Source organism: Microtus oregoni, unplaced genomic scaffold, assembly GCF_018167655.1.
Source record: "Microtus oregoni isolate MIOR12 unplaced genomic scaffold, Mior012 000015F_ref0000493, whole genome shotgun sequence".
Taxonomy (NCBI): domain Eukaryota; kingdom Metazoa; phylum Chordata; class Mammalia; order Rodentia; family Cricetidae; genus Microtus; species Microtus oregoni.
The window spans coordinates 20055511-20073469 of record NW_024543074.1 but is presented as its reverse complement, the minus strand read 5'-3'; the positions used below and the strand labels follow the sequence as shown (position 1 = coordinate 20073469).

General features: G+C 48.7%; 1 protein-coding gene across 3 annotated transcripts; it reads left to right on the top strand.

The window, feature by feature from the left end:
- Positions 1-3034: 3034 nt before the first annotated feature.
- Lyrm9 (LYR motif containing 9) lies at positions 3035-16378 on the top strand. Of its 3 annotated transcripts, none has more exons than XM_041665308.1 (4): positions 3035-3130; positions 11577-11717; positions 13748-13840; positions 15048-16378. In XM_041665308.1, the coding sequence occupies exons 2-4, from the start codon at positions 11592-11594 to the stop codon at positions 15063-15065; spliced, it is 237 nt and encodes a 78-aa protein (XP_041521242.1). In that variant the 5' UTR covers positions 3035-3130; positions 11577-11591; the 3' UTR covers positions 15066-16378. The 3 variants fall into 3 exon arrangements, with proteins under 3 accessions (XP_041521242.1, XP_041521240.1, XP_041521241.1); XM_041665306.1 differs by lacking the exon at positions 3035-3130 and adding an exon at positions 3253-3308; XM_041665307.1 differs by lacking the exon at positions 3035-3130 and adding an exon at positions 11103-11190.
- The last annotated feature ends 1581 nt before the right edge of the window (positions 16379-17959 follow it).

The following is a 17959-nucleotide window of genomic DNA, read 5'->3' as shown; positions in this document are numbered from 1 at the left end:
AACACACCAGAGAGATGGAGAATGATGTGTTCTAGCCAGGCAGGTTGGATTTATGGTGCTGTAGAAAGTAACACAAGACCAAAGTCCTGAAAGATTAGACTCCATCCTGTAGAGTATTCTGGGACTAGTCATGGCTCTGCCTTTCTCTTTTATACTCCTTTTTATAAAAATCCTGCATCTCTGCTCATCCCCCTTTCCCACCCAGTAATTACAGAAGAAAAGACACTAGACGTGTGAGCGCTCATGTAACCTTTCACACCCAATGTTTCCATTGTCTTACTAACAAACCTCTCTTATCAGCCAGGGCTGTATTCTGCAACACCCAGGGTGGCAAAGATCTGTACACTGGATTTTTCCATTTTTGCCTTGGTGATCTCTTTTGGCATACTCACCTGTCACCCTGTGCCCCTCACCCTGTGTTCTGGCAGAATTTGAGTCATGCAAATTGCAAACTGGTAAATAGCAACTTTGCATATTTTGAATAGAAGAGAACGCCAAGGTAGTCTTCATCCTGTGTGCTCAGAGAAATCTGAGCTGGGGGGACTGGGAGCAAGGGCAGATTGAAGGCCCTAAGTATTTTCTTCTAAGTCTTTATTATGCTTATTAAACCCATTGTACATTTATGAATTAATTTGAATTATTTACATGGTCAACCTTTGAGACAATAACATGATTTAATCAAAGCATGCAAATGTATCATTTCTCTTTGAAATCTGGAAATGGGGCTAGGGATCTGGCTCAGTGAGTAAAGGAACTTGCTGTCAAGTCTGATGACCTGAGTTTGACTTTCTGGACCCACATGGTGGAAGACAACGGACTCCCTTGGTTGTCTTCTGACCCCACACCACAGCATGTACACACACAACAGCACGTACACACCACAGCACATATACACACAACAGCACGTACACACCACAGCACGTACACACTCTACGGCACATACACACACCACACCATGTACACACACCACACCATGTACACACTCTACGGCACGTACACACATAATAATAAGCAAATAAACGTGATTTTTAAAATTCAGAGGTCAATTAAAACTGAAAGCCCCAGGGCTCTTGCCCCTTTTTCTACAGAGTGTTACAAATTTGGCTCTGTCAGGCTAAAAGACATCTCAGAAAGCAAGAGAACATGGCCATGTATTTCTTAGTGAAGTTGATGAATTCCCCAGTGAGAAGAATCTCCTGTATACACAGCAAACCCTTGAGTGATAAATTTCTTAAGCAAAAGGTCTTTAAAGTTCTGTTTACCTGTAAATATCACACAACCTGATATGAGGGCACATAGCTGCTGAAATTTCAGTGTAGAAGAAAATGGCATAAGAATGGTTGAGTTTTCATTAGGTTGTGGGCCTGCTGTCTTTTTAGTGAATTTTGAGACTGGTAAGGATTTTTTAGTTTTACAGCCGGGTGGTGGTGGCGCACACCTTTAATCTCAGCACTCGGGAGGCGGAGGCAGGCAGATCTGCCTGGTCTACAAAGTGAGTCCCAGGACAGCCAAAGATACACAGAAAAAACCTGTCTTGGAAAACACCAAAAAAAAAAAAAAAAAAAGAATTCTTTAGTTTTTATTGAAATGAAATCTAAAGTTCCTGTCAAGTTGAAAAGAATCACAATTGGACTATTCTTTCTTTCTTTCTTTCTTTCTTTCTTTCTTTTTTAAATTGGACTATTCTTAAAACCAAACTTCCACTGTGACTTGGTAAAATAAAGGGAGTGCTGCCTACACCTCTCCTTGTGGTAATTCTTCTTCTTCTTCTTCTTCTTCTTCTTCTTCTTCGAACAATAAATGCTGCATCTCTATAAAGACAGGAGTAACACAAGAGCCACGAAGGTGGAGCTTTTGGCGGTAGAGCTAACAGCTTGCTTCTTGAATATTTTATGAGCCCTAGGTATTAGGATGAGACTTCTGAAGCAGGAACACAGAGATCTAGGAACAAAAGAGCAGGGATGAGAGAACAGACTGTGATACTGCTGAAAAACGTGAAAGGCTCCTAATGTTGAACTCGGGAGTGGAATGGTGTTGCTGCAGAGTGTTCCTAGTGAGGGCTCTAAAAGTATAATGATTTATTGATTGGATCTGTGCTAATGATGTGCCCTGATTATGCATAGATAAATAAGAGGGCTGATTTATGAGGGCCCGATTGGATCTTTCAGATATATTTGGTCCACGTCTACATATTGAAAATAAATGAAGGTAATTATCTGGGTATTCCAGGAGCGGAATCTTCCCACACTGGTTTGGAGACAGTGTAGTGTGTTAGGTAAAGAGAAAAAGAGGGGTGCTGGTAGCGGGGTGGAATGGGATTACAAAGAAGGAACGGGGAAAAGAAAAAGTTCTGTTAACAGATAGCCCCTGCTTCCTAAGAGGAAGGAAAATAGATTTCTGGGTGCTGCTAGATAGCCATATTTTCTTTTTTAAAAATGAAGAAAAACAGACATTATAAGAAACTGTCTTGTTAAAGCAACTACACAAGGAGTGTGTGTAAGGAAATCAGGCTTTTCATACAGACAGGATTAAAAAGCCTCAGAGAAGAGAGACATGTGAAGAGAAGCAATGTTATCCACTGGTCCCATCACTGCCTTTCAGACAGCAGCCCCGAGAAGCTTGCAGCTTCATTGAACAGGGCGTTTGTCTCCCGATAAAGACTCATCTTTATTTCTTTCAGGATATAAAACTTGCATTTAAGTCAATTCAGAGAAGCATTCTGCCTTTAAACATGCGCAAGTGGGGAGAGCCCATTTAATGAATCAGCATTATTTCGTTTTCAAAGAATGATCCTGGCAGTAGCTGTGAGTTGAGATTCTGTATTCTTTCCCTCAATTATAATTATAGCTGAGTCTGAAAAGAAGCATGCCTATTACTGTCATATGTATTCTTCTGACAGGTGTTGTGGGACTGTAATTTGATGAAGCGACTCAAAATGCAGACTCTCATCCAAACATAATTCCGGTCATCAACACGAGAGGTTCGGGACAAGTCCTCCAAGAAGCCTTTACAAAGATCTTGAGCACCCCTAATATTCTAGCACAATCCACTCTTGGGAATATAAGGAAGAGCTGGCTTCCAGGGCTTGTATCCAAGGTTAAGTAAGGAAGACAGGAAAAGAAGGCTGTGGGTAAGGCCAACTGGGTGGGGTCGGATCAGGATGCCCGCACCCAGTAGGACACCGAGTCCCGCTGGCGGCCGGCAGAGGGCACTCAGGCACCGGGCGGGGGCGGGGCTGCCCTGGCTTCCGCCGCGCAGGCGCACTCGTCGCTCGCGCTGTCTCGAGTTGGCGTACGCCCGGAAGGCGGGTGAGCCCCGCTGCGTGGGCCCAGGGCGGGGACTCGGGCGGCGTGGGCGGGCTGGGGATTACCGAGGCTGTCTGCAGGGCCGGGATCTGTGGAAGCCTTGGGGGCGATCTGCGGGTGCTCCGGGCTTCCCCGAGAGATGGCGGCACCTGTCGCAGGCCTAGTCCCGGCGCCGTGGAGGAGCGTGGGAGGCCGGGATGCGGGCTGGGAGGATGCAGGGAGCTAGTCTCCGCCATGTGCTGCTGGCATCCGCACTCGAATGGAGCAGCTTCGATCTTTGATTTTCAAAGAGGAGACGCGCCCCTCTTCTCTCAGTCGGTCTATGAGAACACCTTGTTATCAGGAGTAACTGGGATCATTTTGGTTTCTGCAATATTTAGCCCAGGCTGGCCTCAAATTCGTAATCCTCCTGCCTCAGCCTCCCACGTATATTGGGATTATCGGCCAGTGCCCATTTAAAACGCACACGTTTAATAACCTTTAGATGCGCAGTTGGCAGTTGTACATCTGCCACCACTCTGGATTTTAGAATATTTATTGTGCCTAAACAACAACAAAAACCCTGTCTCGAAAAAACAAGCAAAAAAACCTAGCTCCGTTTTCAGGCAACGCCTTTTCCTTTTTTTCTGCGCTAGGCAACCACTTCTCCACTTTCCATAGATTTGCCAAATTCTGAACACTTCATAGAATGTTCAGACTCAATCATACGTTATGTAGCCCCCTGTTTTTGGTTTCCTGCATCTCGCACGCCTACTTCAAGGTTCACACGCGGTAGCATAAATCAGCACTTCATTCTTTTTATTATAGAATGTTTTTCCAAGGTCGGCCTGGAACAGGTTTTATCTCGCCATTCTCCCTGTAATGGCTGTTGGGACTCATTTGAAGTCTTAACTATCACGTGCCTGTCCTCTGGGTATAAGGTGGGGGGCAGGCAACGAAAAGGAAGGCTAAAGTGTGAAATGTCCTTGGGTGGCACGTGAGAACTGGCCAAAACAGAAGAGACTGCTTAGTTACCTGCTAATCAGGAGCTAGGAACAGCCCCGTGGGAAAAGATTGCCTGGCGTGGTCAGCCCCCAGGATTCATCTCCAAAATCCTCACCTCCCACAGGGATGAGCATAGAGCTATACCCTAAGCTTGTGCCAGTGGGAATGAGGGGAGGCTGGGCTGACCTTCGTTCTGTGGTAGAGGGCTAGGGGAGGCAGGCCGGCTGGCAGAACATAAATATGCCAGATGGAGCCCTGGGGTGGGCGGGGGCAGGGAGCACACCATACCTATTTTTCAACTTTCCTCCATCAAGAAGATTAATTGCATATTTTAAAAAATGGCTGGTGCAGGCTTAATTTAGCTTTTATCAGTGCTCAATGGGCATGATTTCGGGTTATTTTCTGCAGTTCCATTATCTTTTTAAATGTATGACTCTTTTTCGAATTATTTTTAGATGCCCTGTGCTAGGACACAGGTGAGGAAAAAGGGCAGTGACCTTACAAGGGCTGGGTCCTTTCTTCTTCGCCTGCTGTGCCAGCAGTACCATTTGGCACCCAGGAAGTCCCCTTGTGCCACCGCCCCCCTTTCCTGTAATAGATCATGGTCTTTTTTGAGTTTTGTAAATTGGTTTTGTTTTAAGATAGGATCTTGGATAGCCTAGCCTGCTCTGTGGCCTGGGGCTGGACATTGAACTCCCAAGTCTCTTGCCTCTACCTCCTGAGAACTGGATTACAGCTGTTTGCCACCAGGTCCATTCGTTTTTGTAAATTGTGTGTGATGTCACAGGCGGAAGTCAGAGGACTGCCTTTGGGAACTGGTTCTCTCCTGCCACCTTGTGGGATCCAGGGTTTTGGACTCAGGTTGTAAGGCCTGTGTCTAAGTCATCCTACCGCTCAGTGAGGTTTGTTTGTTTGTTTTGTTTTTTCCTCTGTGTAGCCCTGGCTGTCCTGGAACCCAATCTCTAGACCAGGCTAGCTTTGAACTCACAGAGCCCTACATGTCTCTGCCTCCCCAGTGCTGGGGTTAAAGGCGTGTTCCACTAATGCCCACCTAAAGATTTGTTTTCAAAGTATTCTTTTCTTTTTTCCTTGTGTAATTGACATTAGTCTGAATTTTTTCAGTCTCTGTGAGAGAGGGTGCTGTAAGGCACGTGTGTTCCAGAAAGGCAGGGAGAGCAAGGATTTGCAGCTGAGTTGTGAATTAATAGTCCAGACAAGTGTGTGTGTCAGTGACTGAGCCCGCTCTTGCATAAGCCCAGGAGAGTTCTTTATGGGTGGGGACCTTGGTCATGATCTGGCCAGCACTTTTTTCTTTTTTAGTGCTGGGGACTGAACTCAGGGCCTTGCACACGCTAGGCAGTTCACTGGGTTACCCTCCAGCCTTCTGTAATGTTCTTAGGCATACGCATTTTAGCAGATGGCAAAGAGGCTTCAGAATCAAATAGGCTTAGGGTTAGTTCCCTTCCCGACTGCACAACTATGTGGCCACTGACAAACCATAGCTTCGCTGAGCCTTGGTTTTCTTATCTATAAAATGGGGGCAACAAGACCTACCCTCTAGTATTGCTGTACTTAATGAGGTAGTATGTGAAAAACTGTCACAATTGCTAGGGACTAATTAGCCTCTTTGTGGGAAGGTGATCAAATACGACAGCAGCTTTTCGGAAGATTCTGGATAAGCAGGTCTTTTCAGTGGTTTCCTGAAGACTGCAAACTCAGCTGCTTGGAGAGACATTGCATGGACGAGCTGTGCTGATGGCAGACCAGACTAATTCTCTTTGTCCGTGTGTGTGATTGTTCCGTGCTTTCATTGTATCCAGATGACTTAATGAACAGTCAGGCACCCCAAAGACTGTGCGACCGACTGTGATTGTCTAAGGCAGTACAAGATGGGGAGACAGACTTAGTAACAGTTCATGGGGAAAGGTGCTTTGAAGTGGATGCCAGGGTCCTAGGGTCTGAGCAGAGAATGCAGTCTGGGCTGCATTTCTTGAATTCTCAGGTCATAGGGAGTTGACAGGGTCATTGCTCATGGAACAGGTCAGAACAGTCAACCTGTTTCTCACACGTGGGCCGTGTGCTTGAGAGTGGAGGGGTGAGGGGGAAGGATGTGGAAGCATCAGAAGTACAGACTGGGGCAGGACCTTGGGGCAATGTCTTCACCCTGTGCTGGAAAGAGGATGACAAAGGGACCTCGAGAGTTAGATGTGGGTGGTGGACTCGCTGGATCAGAACAGAGCTCAGACCTCGAGTAGAAACGCTCTTAACATTTGTGTCTCTTCTTAGTCTGCCCCTTCTCTCTGCGGACTGGCTTTTGTTGAACTGTTTGGAATGGCTGCAAAGCCTGTAACGTATTTCTTCTTAATGCTTGCACCTGCATCATCTGCGGATAAGCGCGAACTACACAACCACAGTATCAAGCAATCCTCATAATGCTGGCAGAGTCTCGTACCAGCTCGACAGTGTCAGCTGGAGTACAGCTGCGGAAGGTTTTGGTGGGAGGTTGATAAAACACAAACTTCCCTTGGAGAATGCCTGGCAGGGCTGTCCTTGTACACAGGTGCTGGAAGTCAGGGCTAGCGCGAAGCAGGGTGGTCACCACAGGTGACCTGAGCATGGTACAGGGCGGTGTGGGGTGTTCTGTGTTCGTGAGGGCCTCCAGGAGGTGCTGGACCCAGAGCTGAGTGTGGAAGCGTGAGGCCAGCGGTCGGATGCCACAGGGGCATTGCAGGCCAAGGGAAGAGGATTGTCAACAAGTGGTTGTAGACTTCTACTAGGAAGTTTTCATTGTGTGTCAGCTTGAATGGATGCAAGTGTTATTCTGGGTGTCTCCGGGAGAGTGTTTTTAGGTTTAAATTAGTAGACTGAGTCAAGCCGACTGTTTTCATTCATGTAAATGGGCCCCATTCAGTCTTTTTAAAAACACGTGTTTAGGCTTGGCTTGGTGGCACACACCTTTAAATCCCAGTGCTCAGGAGGCAGAGGGAGGTGGAGCTCTGTGAACTCCAGTCATCCTGGTGAGCCACATCTCCAGTCTCATTTAGTCCCCTAAAGGCCTGACCACTATAGGATATTGTAAAAGAATTTAGGAAACCAAAAGGATTTGTTTACAGTTGAAGCCACGTTCTCTCTTCCTGTTCTCTACCTGTGCCTGTGGCAGTCTTACGGTTAGAGATGTAGGTCAGAAGATGTGGAGTTCCCTGCTGCACAGTTCAGTGGTCCTGGGTGGTCCTTGGCCTCAGTGGCTGCTATGTCTGTACTATCTGGAGGGCGTTAGATGTTTACAAGTTAACTGTTGTAGATTGAGTAGCCTGAGCCTTTCCAACATAGGAAAGAATTCTCTTCTCTTGGAGCCATTTGAACTGGGACAGACTCTTCCTGGTTTCTTGGCAACTTTCCCTCTTAGGGTTAGAGTCAAGCTTTGCAGATTTGGGGCTTGCCAGTTTCCGGAATTACATGACACATTCCTTGTAATACACGCATATACTCACTCAGTGTGGTAGTTTGAATGTAATTGGCCCCTATAAGCTTATAGGGAGTGACACTATTAGGAGGTGTGGCCTTGTTAGAGGAAGTTTGTCACTTTGGGGGTGGGCTTTGAGGTCTCCTATGCCCAAGCTACACTTAGAGAGACAGTTCACTTCTTGTTGACTGTGACATCAAGATGTAGCTCCTTCTCCACTCTCAGTTCCTTCTCCAGCTCCATGTCCTGCCATGATGATAATGGACCAAACCTCTGAAACTGTAAGTCACCCAATTAAATGTTTTCCTTTATAAGAGTTACCATGGTCCTGGTGGCTCTTCACAATAATACACAGACACCCCCACATACTCACACCCCCCACCCATGCCCACACTCACACATACTCTCGAACACACATATACACACAGTCACCCCCTTACACACACACTCACCTTCTAAAGGTTCTGCTTCTCTGAGGACCAAGACTAATACGTCTGTTTCATGTCAAGCCCTCTGTCGCCTGTCACGGTGTGGGAGACCATCCCTAGACACAGCTGCCCCATACTGCCCCATCTAGAGCTCATTTTGCCTGAACTTGGCTTGAGGGATGGGCGAGGCAGACACCGGACTTCCTGGGCCATGGGAAAGAACCTGGGTGTGTTCTGCAGGCCAGCACCATCCCTACTCAGTCCCACTCTCACTGTTTCTGCCAGCTCCTCATTTTGACTGCTTCTTGATTTGCTTGGTACATTTCTGTGCCCGTTCCTTAAAACAACAGCAAAACCAAAACTGTTTTAAACATAATATCTATGAAATTGAATTTTTCTTACTTATGTAGGTAAATATTACATCATTATGATGAAAAGATGTCCATTCGTAGGCTGCTTAAAATAAATTCAAGTAGCTGTTCCCCATTTTGAGGAAAGTTGCCAGAATGACAAGTTATGGGAATGAATACTGGGGGTTTGGAGGGGACTGGGTACCCTGAGATCCATTTTTCAGGTTCAGTCAGGCTGTGGGGTGGAGAACAGATAGGGAAATGGGGAGAGGGCAAGGAGGTCAGCTCCAGACTGTGGCAGCTGAGACAGAACGGATCTGGACTAGAAGGGGCCATAAATCTAAGAGGCACAGAGAGGTGGAATTCAATGGGATTTCAAGCCAGGGGCTCAGGGATCGAAGGAAAGGGAGTAGTTGGGTTGCAGGTGGCGATCTTAGTGTGGTTGCCTGGGAGATGGAGCTCTAACTGAGGCCCAGGGCTGGGCTGTGAGGCTAAGGTCAAGTCCGAAGGGCACAGTGAGAGAAATGAGCATTCCCAGGGTCAGAGGGCTTGACTGTAGCTGTGCTAATGGAGCTGGGAGGTTCATGGCCCCTTAATAATAGTAAACCCACACTTTAAATTAAATTAAAACATTTTTAGTTCAGCTCCTCTCAGTGGACCCACACATGCATTCTCTACTTGTTATTACTGAGAATGACTAAGTAATATAATTGAGCTGAAAATAATCTTCCGCCCATACTTGCTGGGTTGGTTACTAAGTATTGCTTGGGTTTTAAAGCAGCAAAGCCAAGTTGTTCTCTTTCCAAATGTTAAGTTTGAGGATGCAGATGGTAACCATCTGTTCTGGACTAGCATTTTACAATATTTGATTAGCACTTTATATAGTCTGGGGAAGCCTGCCAGCCAAGCTGCCTGTCGTGTGGGGACTGCAGTGTGTCCTCTGTGCTTGCCCTTCAGGGTTCTGCCCATGACAGTTCCCATGGGGTTCCCCTTTGCTGGCCAGGCCAAACCAGGGCTAGTCAGAAGGGTGATAGCAGGGACTTGAAGAGTCTATCCTGCTTAGACATCCTTACCGCCGGAACCGTTGAAGTGGATTATAGAGTTTTATTTTTTGAGACCTGTAGCTCAGCTTGTCTTAAACTCACTAAGAGGCGGAGGATGACCTTGACCTTTGACTTCGCTGCCTCCATCGCTATAATGCTGGGACCAGAGGCCTGTACCATCATGCCTTCTGTTTGTAGTGTGGGAGACTGAGCCCCGAACTTCCTTCATGCTAGACAGGTGCTCTGCCAACTGAGCCACACCCCCAACCCTTGGAAGTAGAAGTGGGGAGTCAAGATCTATGGGAATTCTTTGGGTCAAAGGTAACAGAACCACCATTCCAGGCTGGTTTGGTAATCGGAGTGAATGATCCGGCTATTGAGAGTTCTGGTGTCCAGGCTTTTTTATGGGAGAAGCGTTCTAAGGCTTAAATGAGGTCTTTGGACTTTGTTCTGGCAAGTTCCAGCTCTGCCTTCTGCTTGGAGCCAAGAGGAGGCAAGATGGCATCCCTTGAGGACTTTGAGTCTAGTTGGGGAGGGGTCTTTTCCAGTCCAATCCCTGCGTGTGTGAAAATCCCGGAGTCTGGTTGGGGAGGGGTCTTTTCCAATCTAACCCCCGCGTGTATGAGACTCCTGGAGTCTGGTTGGGGAGGGGTCTTTTCCAGTCCCATCCCTGCGTGTGTGAATCCCAGAGTCTGGTTGGCCAGGCAGGTTGAACCCGTGTGCACCCTGAGTTCTGCAAAACTGGCATTTACTAGGAGGGAGAATGTATGGTAGGGGCAGACCAATCCAGTGGCAGAGCACGAGCCGGAAGAGACGTGAGGAAATGGCCAATGTAGCTGTGGAGACGAGCGTGTATTTTTCAGAAAGACATGCTTGAAATAGAACGTAGTCGCCTCTGAACTCAGCCTGTCACGGTTCCCTTTTATTGTTGGGGTATCCGACGGAGCTAGAGTCTGGGGCGTTCTCCTATGCCCTTGCTTCTTTAAAACTAACACCTGTCACCCAGTCTCTACCTTTGACTCCTCCTCTGGCACACAGGGAGCACCCCCACCCCAAGCCTGTACTGAAGAGATAATGGGGTCGATTGGTTCAGTTAATCCTGTGTGAAGCCTGCTGAGGGCCAGGCACAGTGCCGAGGCTTGGGCACAGCCCAGCGGTGAGAGACACCTGCATGGCAGCAGCGAGTCACTCCCTCCCAGGAGGACAGTCAGAAAGAGGTTCCCAGAGGGAGAGGGGTCCGCGAAGGCAGCACTGCCATGTGGAGCTGTAGAGAACTGATGTCCTTGGTTGTCTGGAACTTCTGGGAAGAATTCCTGGGGCTGACATGGATGCATCTGGAACAGTGGGTCAGAGCTCACTTTGTCCCAAGTGTGGGAGAGAATGGAGTAACAATGGGGTGTCAGGTCGGGTATTATCACACACACACACACACACACACATATAAAGAAGAAGTTCATATTGACTCGTGGGATCTTTTGGAAGAACACGTGATAGAATGGTTACGAGAGCAGACTATTCTTCCAGGGGACCCGAGTTCAGTTTCCAGAATCCTCATCGGGCCGCTCAACACTGCCTGTCGTACCAGCTCCAGGAAATCTGAAGACTCTGGTCTTGCCAGTGAGTCTGGCTTTGGGGCAATACTTTGATTAGCAGCTTTGGACCTTTGGGCTTCCCGCCCTCCTGCCTGATGCCCCAACTAGGATATATGTGCTGTCGGCAACCTTGATCGCTGCCTGGCGTTTTCTGCCCATTTCCTCTTTCCTCCTCCCACCTGAGCTTTAGAAGACTGTAGGCTAAGGTGGCATATCTCCCTCCACACTTGCATGGGGTGCTTGTGGGCCTGCTCTATGCTAAGGCTCGCCCAGCCCAGGGTGTAGGTTCTGGGATTGGTCCACTAGGGGGGGCCTAGCCTCTGTGCAAATGGGTCACAGAGGGCTGGGATGGGAGACCAGGTTCTCTGGAATTGACCTGATATCTATGAAAGTGATGTTTGTGTTTTTCAGGGCCAGGACTCACAGATGGCCCCACTGCCGGGGGCAGAGCTTGTCCAGACACCGCTGCAGCTGTACCGTTACTTGTTGCGTTGCTGCCGGCAGCTGCCAACCAAGGGCATCCAGGAACACTACAAGCATGCTGTCAGGCAGGTGGGAGCAGGTCTGGGGGAGGTGTCTGCTGGGGGGCAGAGGCACAGATGCCATGGAACGGGCCTAGACATTTTGTAAGAGGCACTGCAAAAGTGGGCAGCTGACCTCTGGCTTCCATCTGTGGCACAGTGGCTGTGTCAGCTGGCATCTCAGCGCTGTGCTGAGCCCTGAAGGAGACAACTCAGAGGATATGAAAATAGACTGGGTAGAGGTGGGCGAGGGGGCGCAGTTGACAAAGTGCTTGCCATGCTAGCATGAGGACCAGAGTTCAACACCCAGAGAAGGCTGGGTGGTGGCCTGCATTTGTAATCCCAGCGTTGGGGAGGTAGAGACAGGAGGATTGCTAGCCCCAGGTCCCAGTAAGAAGACCTATCTTAGATAACAATAAATAAAAGCAAAACAAAGTTTTCTGGACCACCAGGAAAGGCAAGCAGCTCTAGATTAACAGTGACTGAAGGGATGTCATCGGTAAACGAGAGGCCCTATGCTAGAGAAACAGGTAGCAGACAGGAACTAGAGTGCAGGCCGGGGATTAGGTAATGGCTACATCGATGCTAATTTTCTGAGTTTGGTTGCTGTCCCTTTGTTAGGAAACTCAGGTTTTCAGGGGACACAGGCACAGTGCCTGCAGCTTCTTTAGATGCTTCTGTATGAGAAGGGCAATAACGCCAGCTCGGGAGAGTGTTAACTGGGAAGTCTGGTCGGCAGTCCTTTGCATTTTATGCTCCCTTCGTATAAGAAATCACTTCCGGGGCTTGGGAGATGGCCAAGAGGGTAAGAGCACTGGCAGCTCTTCCAGAGGGTTCAGGGTCTAGTCTTTGCACCCATGGAGCAGCTCCAGGGATCCAGTGCCCTCTCCTGGCCTCTGCAGGTACTGCAGTCACATGGTGCAGGACGTACAAGGCAAAACACCCATACCACAAACAAAATAATAAAAAATGTAAGGAGCTAAATGATAAACCCCATACAGATATAGGAAAGAAAAACAACTGAGATGCGGGGGTGGCACAAGTCTTTAATCCCAGCACTCAAGAGGCAGAGACAGAAGGATCTCTCCAAGGTCAAGGCCATCGTGGTCCACTTAGTGAGTTCCAGGCCAGCCAGGGCTACATAGTGAGATCCCATCTTAAAAAGAGAAACAGTGGTAGCAATAGAAGGCTGTGGGAAACATATAGGAGTAGTTAGCCGGGCGGTGGTGGCGCACGCCTTTAATCCCAGCACTCGGGAGGCAGAGGCAGGCAAATCTCTGTGAGTTCTAGGCCAGCCTGGTCTACAAGAGCTAGTTCCAGGACAGGAACCAAAAAAAAACTATGGAGAAACCCTGTCTCGAAAAATTCAAAAATAAATAAATAAATAAAAATAAAGGAGTAGTTAGCTTTGGGGGAGTCAGGGAAGATGTCCTGGAGGTGGCACAGAGTGGGCTCCGGCATGAGTAGGTGAATGTGGGGGTTGGGAACACAGGAAAGGGAGGGAGGAGTTCATTCTCTTGGAAGACCCCCCAGGTTCACCATGCCAGTGAACCTAGATCGCAGGTCACTGGTCACAAGCCTGGTTGAATTTCCCCAGGCTCTATTGTCCCCCATGCCTCCCTTCCCTTCTCTGTTGCTTCCCCAGCACCAGCACCTGGTGTGTGTGTGTGTGTGTGTGTGTGTGGTGGGGGAGGGGGGCAGGCCAGTCCCTGCCCAGCACACTTTGATCAAAGCAGATTCCTTTGCTGAACAAATCAGACCAGAGATTGGCAGCTCCCCTTAGCCCTGATCAGCTGCCCGATAACCTGTGGGCCTCCTTTTCATCTTCCCTGCTGGCTGCGCGACCATTTGTACTGTCAAGTAGACTAGCACTCTAACGCTGCTATCTAAGAGCAGCAGGGTCGGCTCTCCAAGCTTCATTGTGTCATGTCCAGGTGAGCAGGACGAGCACACTCAGCAGGGCTGAGAGGTGACCGTACTCCAAAGCCTCTTGGGACTTGTGCTGAACTTACCAACCTTGTGAATTTCGCTTGGTCGTGTTCTTTTATGTGAACCTTACAGGGTTTCCGGGTTCACTCAGATGAAGACAACCCTGAGAGAATCCTGCAGATTATCAAAAGAGCCATTGAAGATGCCGACTGGATCATGAACAAGGTCAGTGCTTGCTTGGCTCCGGGGATGCTGTAACCTTCTCAGCCACTAGGGGACGCCTGTGCATCACAGTTGAAACCAGGCTGTCCATGCCACCTGTTCACCCAGGTAGAAAAATGATCTTATACGGTTGCAGTCTTTTTCAGCACCCTTAACCCTGGAAGGCCGTATCACTGCTTAGCAGTGCGGAGTGGGCTGTCATGGGCACAGGAGCGCAGGTTCCCCTGGAAGGACAGCTCTACTGTCTGCCGTGGCATAGCTGTGTCTGGCTTGGAGGGAAGCTGCCTGAGTTCTCTTACTGTGATAAAACACTGACAGAGGCCACCTTAGGGCAGGAAAGCGTTTGTTTGGCTTCCAGGATATCGTCCATCAAGGGAAGCCGAGGCAGGAACAGGAGCAGACACCACAGAGGAAGGCTGCTAACTGGCTGCTTCCCATGGCTTTCTCAGCTAATCTTACACACCCCAGGGCCAACTGCCCATCAGCAGCTCTGACCACAGTAGGCTGGGTTTTCCCACACTAACCGTTTATCAAGAAAATGCCCCACAGACACAGGCCAATCAGATGGAAGCAATTCCTAAATTGAAGGTGCCTTGTCCCAGGTGACTCAAGTTTATGTGAAGTTGACAAAAACTAGGCTATGTCTAGGACTTCCAGCAAGTCTGATGTGGGGCGCTGGAGTGGAGCTCCACCCGGACTCCAGGTGGGGAAGACGGTCAGAAATGCAGAGAGTTGGAGTGGAGCTCCAGAGTCTTGTCCTCCTAATCCAGATACTCCAGATGTGGGGTTTAAAATCCATTTGGAAAACTCAGATTGGGCATTCAGCTCAGTGGGAGATGCTTGCCTACTGCACAAGGCACTGGGCATATCCCTGACAGGAAAAACAAAGAAACAAAAAACCAACCCACACACAGAAAAAGAAAACCCTGTTTTCTTTTGGGCCTCCTCTGCCAGGGAATTTTCTCCCACAGACAAGACTCAGCTTCAGGATGACCGTGGTGAGTGCCATGCTTAGTCCCAACACCTCCAGCCTCTCAGTCTCTCTCCCTTGAGCCCCTCACCTTTTCCACTAGAGAAGAAGGGGTTGGGCATCAACTAGAGATGTGACAGTGGAGGGTCTCCCCATGGATTCTACCACCTCCCAGAAACCCCTGCGGGGAGGTGGGGACATCGTGTGAAATGACCAGAGTCCTCCTCTACTTTCTTGCAGTACAAAAAGCAAAACTGAGAATCCGGAGCTCGCAGCTTGACTGTCCTGGGGACATTTGGAACTGAGAAGCACCTCTGCTTTTGGAGCTCAGCAGCAGCAGCAGCAGCAGCAGCAGCAGCAGCAGTAGTTCTGGAATATTCTTTGACCTTGTTGGCTGAAAGCAAGAACTTATAACTGGCATTTGGTCAGGTGGCTCTTGTCACCGCAGCCATGTTTCCAGCATCTTTTATGTCCATCATTCTGGCCCGGAATGATATTCAATTTGGGAAGAACTTGGTGTTTTTTTGCTTCTTCTCTGTGTTTCTCATTTTTGTCTGTCTGCTCTTTTACGCTGCTCTGAAGGGAGTTAATTTATTCTGGAGGTCCCTGCACCATTCTCCGAGCCCCAGAGCAGATGTCCCCTCAGACGACCACCTGTACACAAGAAATAGATCGGGCTTGAGACCCAGGCAGCTGTGGATCTGAATCCTAGCCAGCATCCACGGCTTCAGGTGCTGCCTGGCTGAGCCTGGCTGAGGGGCCAGTGATGTGTTGATTGTGTGCCGTGCTCTAACTTTGTGCACAGAGATGAAGGAAGCCGCTGAGCTGCCCTTCCCCAGCTCCAGCTCTGTCTCCCATAGTCGCATCCTCTCTCAGTGACTGTCCTGTGCCATCTCAAGTGCCACCACCTCCAGCTGTGCTCTGTGGTGTCTGGAAGTCTGCTAAGGAGCTGCTCCTCCTGTCACTGTCCCCTCCAACATGCTCCGAGCAGAAGTCCTGGCCCTCGAGATGGTGAAACGTATACCACGTGAGACTGGGAAAAAAATGCAAGCAGCCAGAGTAGACGCCAGCAGGTCCAGGCTTCTGTGACTCCACAGTGTGTCCTCACTGGCCCTCTTGGGCTTTGACCCCAGGGGAGGAGACAAGGAAAACAGGTCCGGGAAAAGAAGCTCAAGTGGGTGGAAGTTAGAGAAGCCACACTGGGACATTCAGCCAGCAGGGTGAGCTGGTGCCTGCGTGTGTCCTTGCAGTTATATGAGTTGGAGTGACCTCTGTCCATGCAGAAGGGGTTGACAACACTGAAGCGCCTGTGCCAGTTTGTGAAAGCTCACGTTTCCTCCCCCTTCACTTTATTTATCTTAGACAGGATCTCACTGTGGAGCCCTGGCAGGCCTTGAACTTTTGAACTTTCAGCAATCCTCCTGCCTTTGCTTCCCAACTGCTTAGATTATAGGTGTATCCCAACACCCAGCTTATTGTTTTTTTATTATTTTGTTATTTTATTATTTTTTAAATATTTATTTATTATGTATACAATATTCTGTCTGCATGTATGCCTGCAGGCCAGAAGAAGGCACCAGACCCCATTACAGATGGTTGTAAGCCACCATGTGGTTGCTGGGAATTGAACTCAGGACCTTTGGAAAAGCAGGCAATGCTTTTAACCTCTGAGCCATCTCTCCAGCCTCAGTTTTTTTACACTTATTTATTTGTATGTGTGTGTGCATGCATTCACATGTGTGGACATATGGGAACATTTATGTCATACACATGGAAGTCAGAAGACAATTTGCAGGAGTCCGTTTGCTTCTTCAGTTGTGGGTCTGAGAGAATGAACTCAGGTCATCAGGCTTGGTGGCAAATGCCTTTCTCTGCTGAGTCATCTTGATGACTTTTTTTTTTTAAAAAAAGATTAATATATTTTATTTATGTGTGTATGCCTGCATAAGTTCATGTGTACCATGTATGTTCAGGTGCCCTCGGAGGCCAGAGGACATTGACTTCGTTGAGTTGTAGACAGCTATGAGCTGCCTGATGAGGGTGCTGGTAACCAAACCTGGGTCTTCTGCGAGAGCAGTTGGCACTTTATTGCAGGGCCCCGTTATTTCTTCTTGACTGCTGGTCTCTGAACATGGATTGTTCCTTTACTGCATGCTGTCAAACAGTGCTCAGGACTGAGAAAGTCAGACTTCCGCCTGCCAGGAGGATCATTCCTCAGAGATGACCAGGTGCTGGCCCCCTGCTGGACGACAGTGGCCACGGCCAGGTCTGCCCTCCCAGATGAGGGCAAGGCAAAGGGGTAAGAGCAGAGCTGAGTCACCTCTGTCCCCATTGCTGTTGTCCAACCCCTCTGAGCCCAAGGACCAATCATTATTGTTGGTGATCATGGGAGCAGGGTGGCCATGTGTGACACCATGCTTGACCTTAGGTAGAAGGGGTTTTTTTGTTTGTTTGTTTTGAGACAGAGTTTCTTGGTATAGCCTTGGCTGTCCTGGAACTCTCTCTGTAGGCTAGGCTGGCCTCAAACTCATAGAGAGCTGCCTGCTCTGCCTCCCAAGTGCTGGGATTAAAGGCGTGCACCACCACACTTGGTTTACATAGAGGTTTTAATTGAAAAAGGGAATAGCACTGATTTGGGGACCTGGGGCTCCACTCACAGGGATATGGAGGTACCTTAGTTGTAAGAGGACTTTCCTGTGTAGGATACAGATCAGTGTCCAGGTTATCCCTGAGACATACGGCATCATCCTGTATCTGGAGAGGTGTTCCCTTTTGTTAAAATAAGGAATAAGGGACAGGCACATGTCGTTTATTGATAGCGAAGGAGAAAAACAAGTGAATCTCATGACTGTGTCCCTGTCATTTTATCCCAGTCGTGTGTATGTGTGTGTGCCTGTGTTTGTGCCTGTGAGTGTGTGTGTGTGCATGTGCGCACATGCATAAGGAGGGCAGAGGTTGATGTTGTCTTCCTCTCTTGCTCACCACTTTCTATTTTGAGACAGGGTCTCTCACTGAACCTGAGAGCTCACTGGTTTACTGACTGGCTGCCAGCAAATTCCGGGGATCTAACTCATGCCCCCCTCCTGCCACACACACACATACACACACCACCACCAGCCAGTAGTGGGGTTTCGGGTGTGTACCGGTGAGCC

What these genes read in the sequence shown, in the direction of transcription:
- Lyrm9 (XM_041665308.1), top strand. Translation starts at nt 11,592, where the DNA reads ATGGCCCCACTGCCGGGGGCAGAGCTTGTCCAGACACCGCTGCAGCTG. An exon ending in ACAAGCATGCTGTCAGGCAG is followed by an intron (nt 11,718 to 13,747) that starts GTGGGAGCAGGT and finishes TGAACCTTACAG; the next exon opens with GGTTTCCGGGTTCACTCAGA.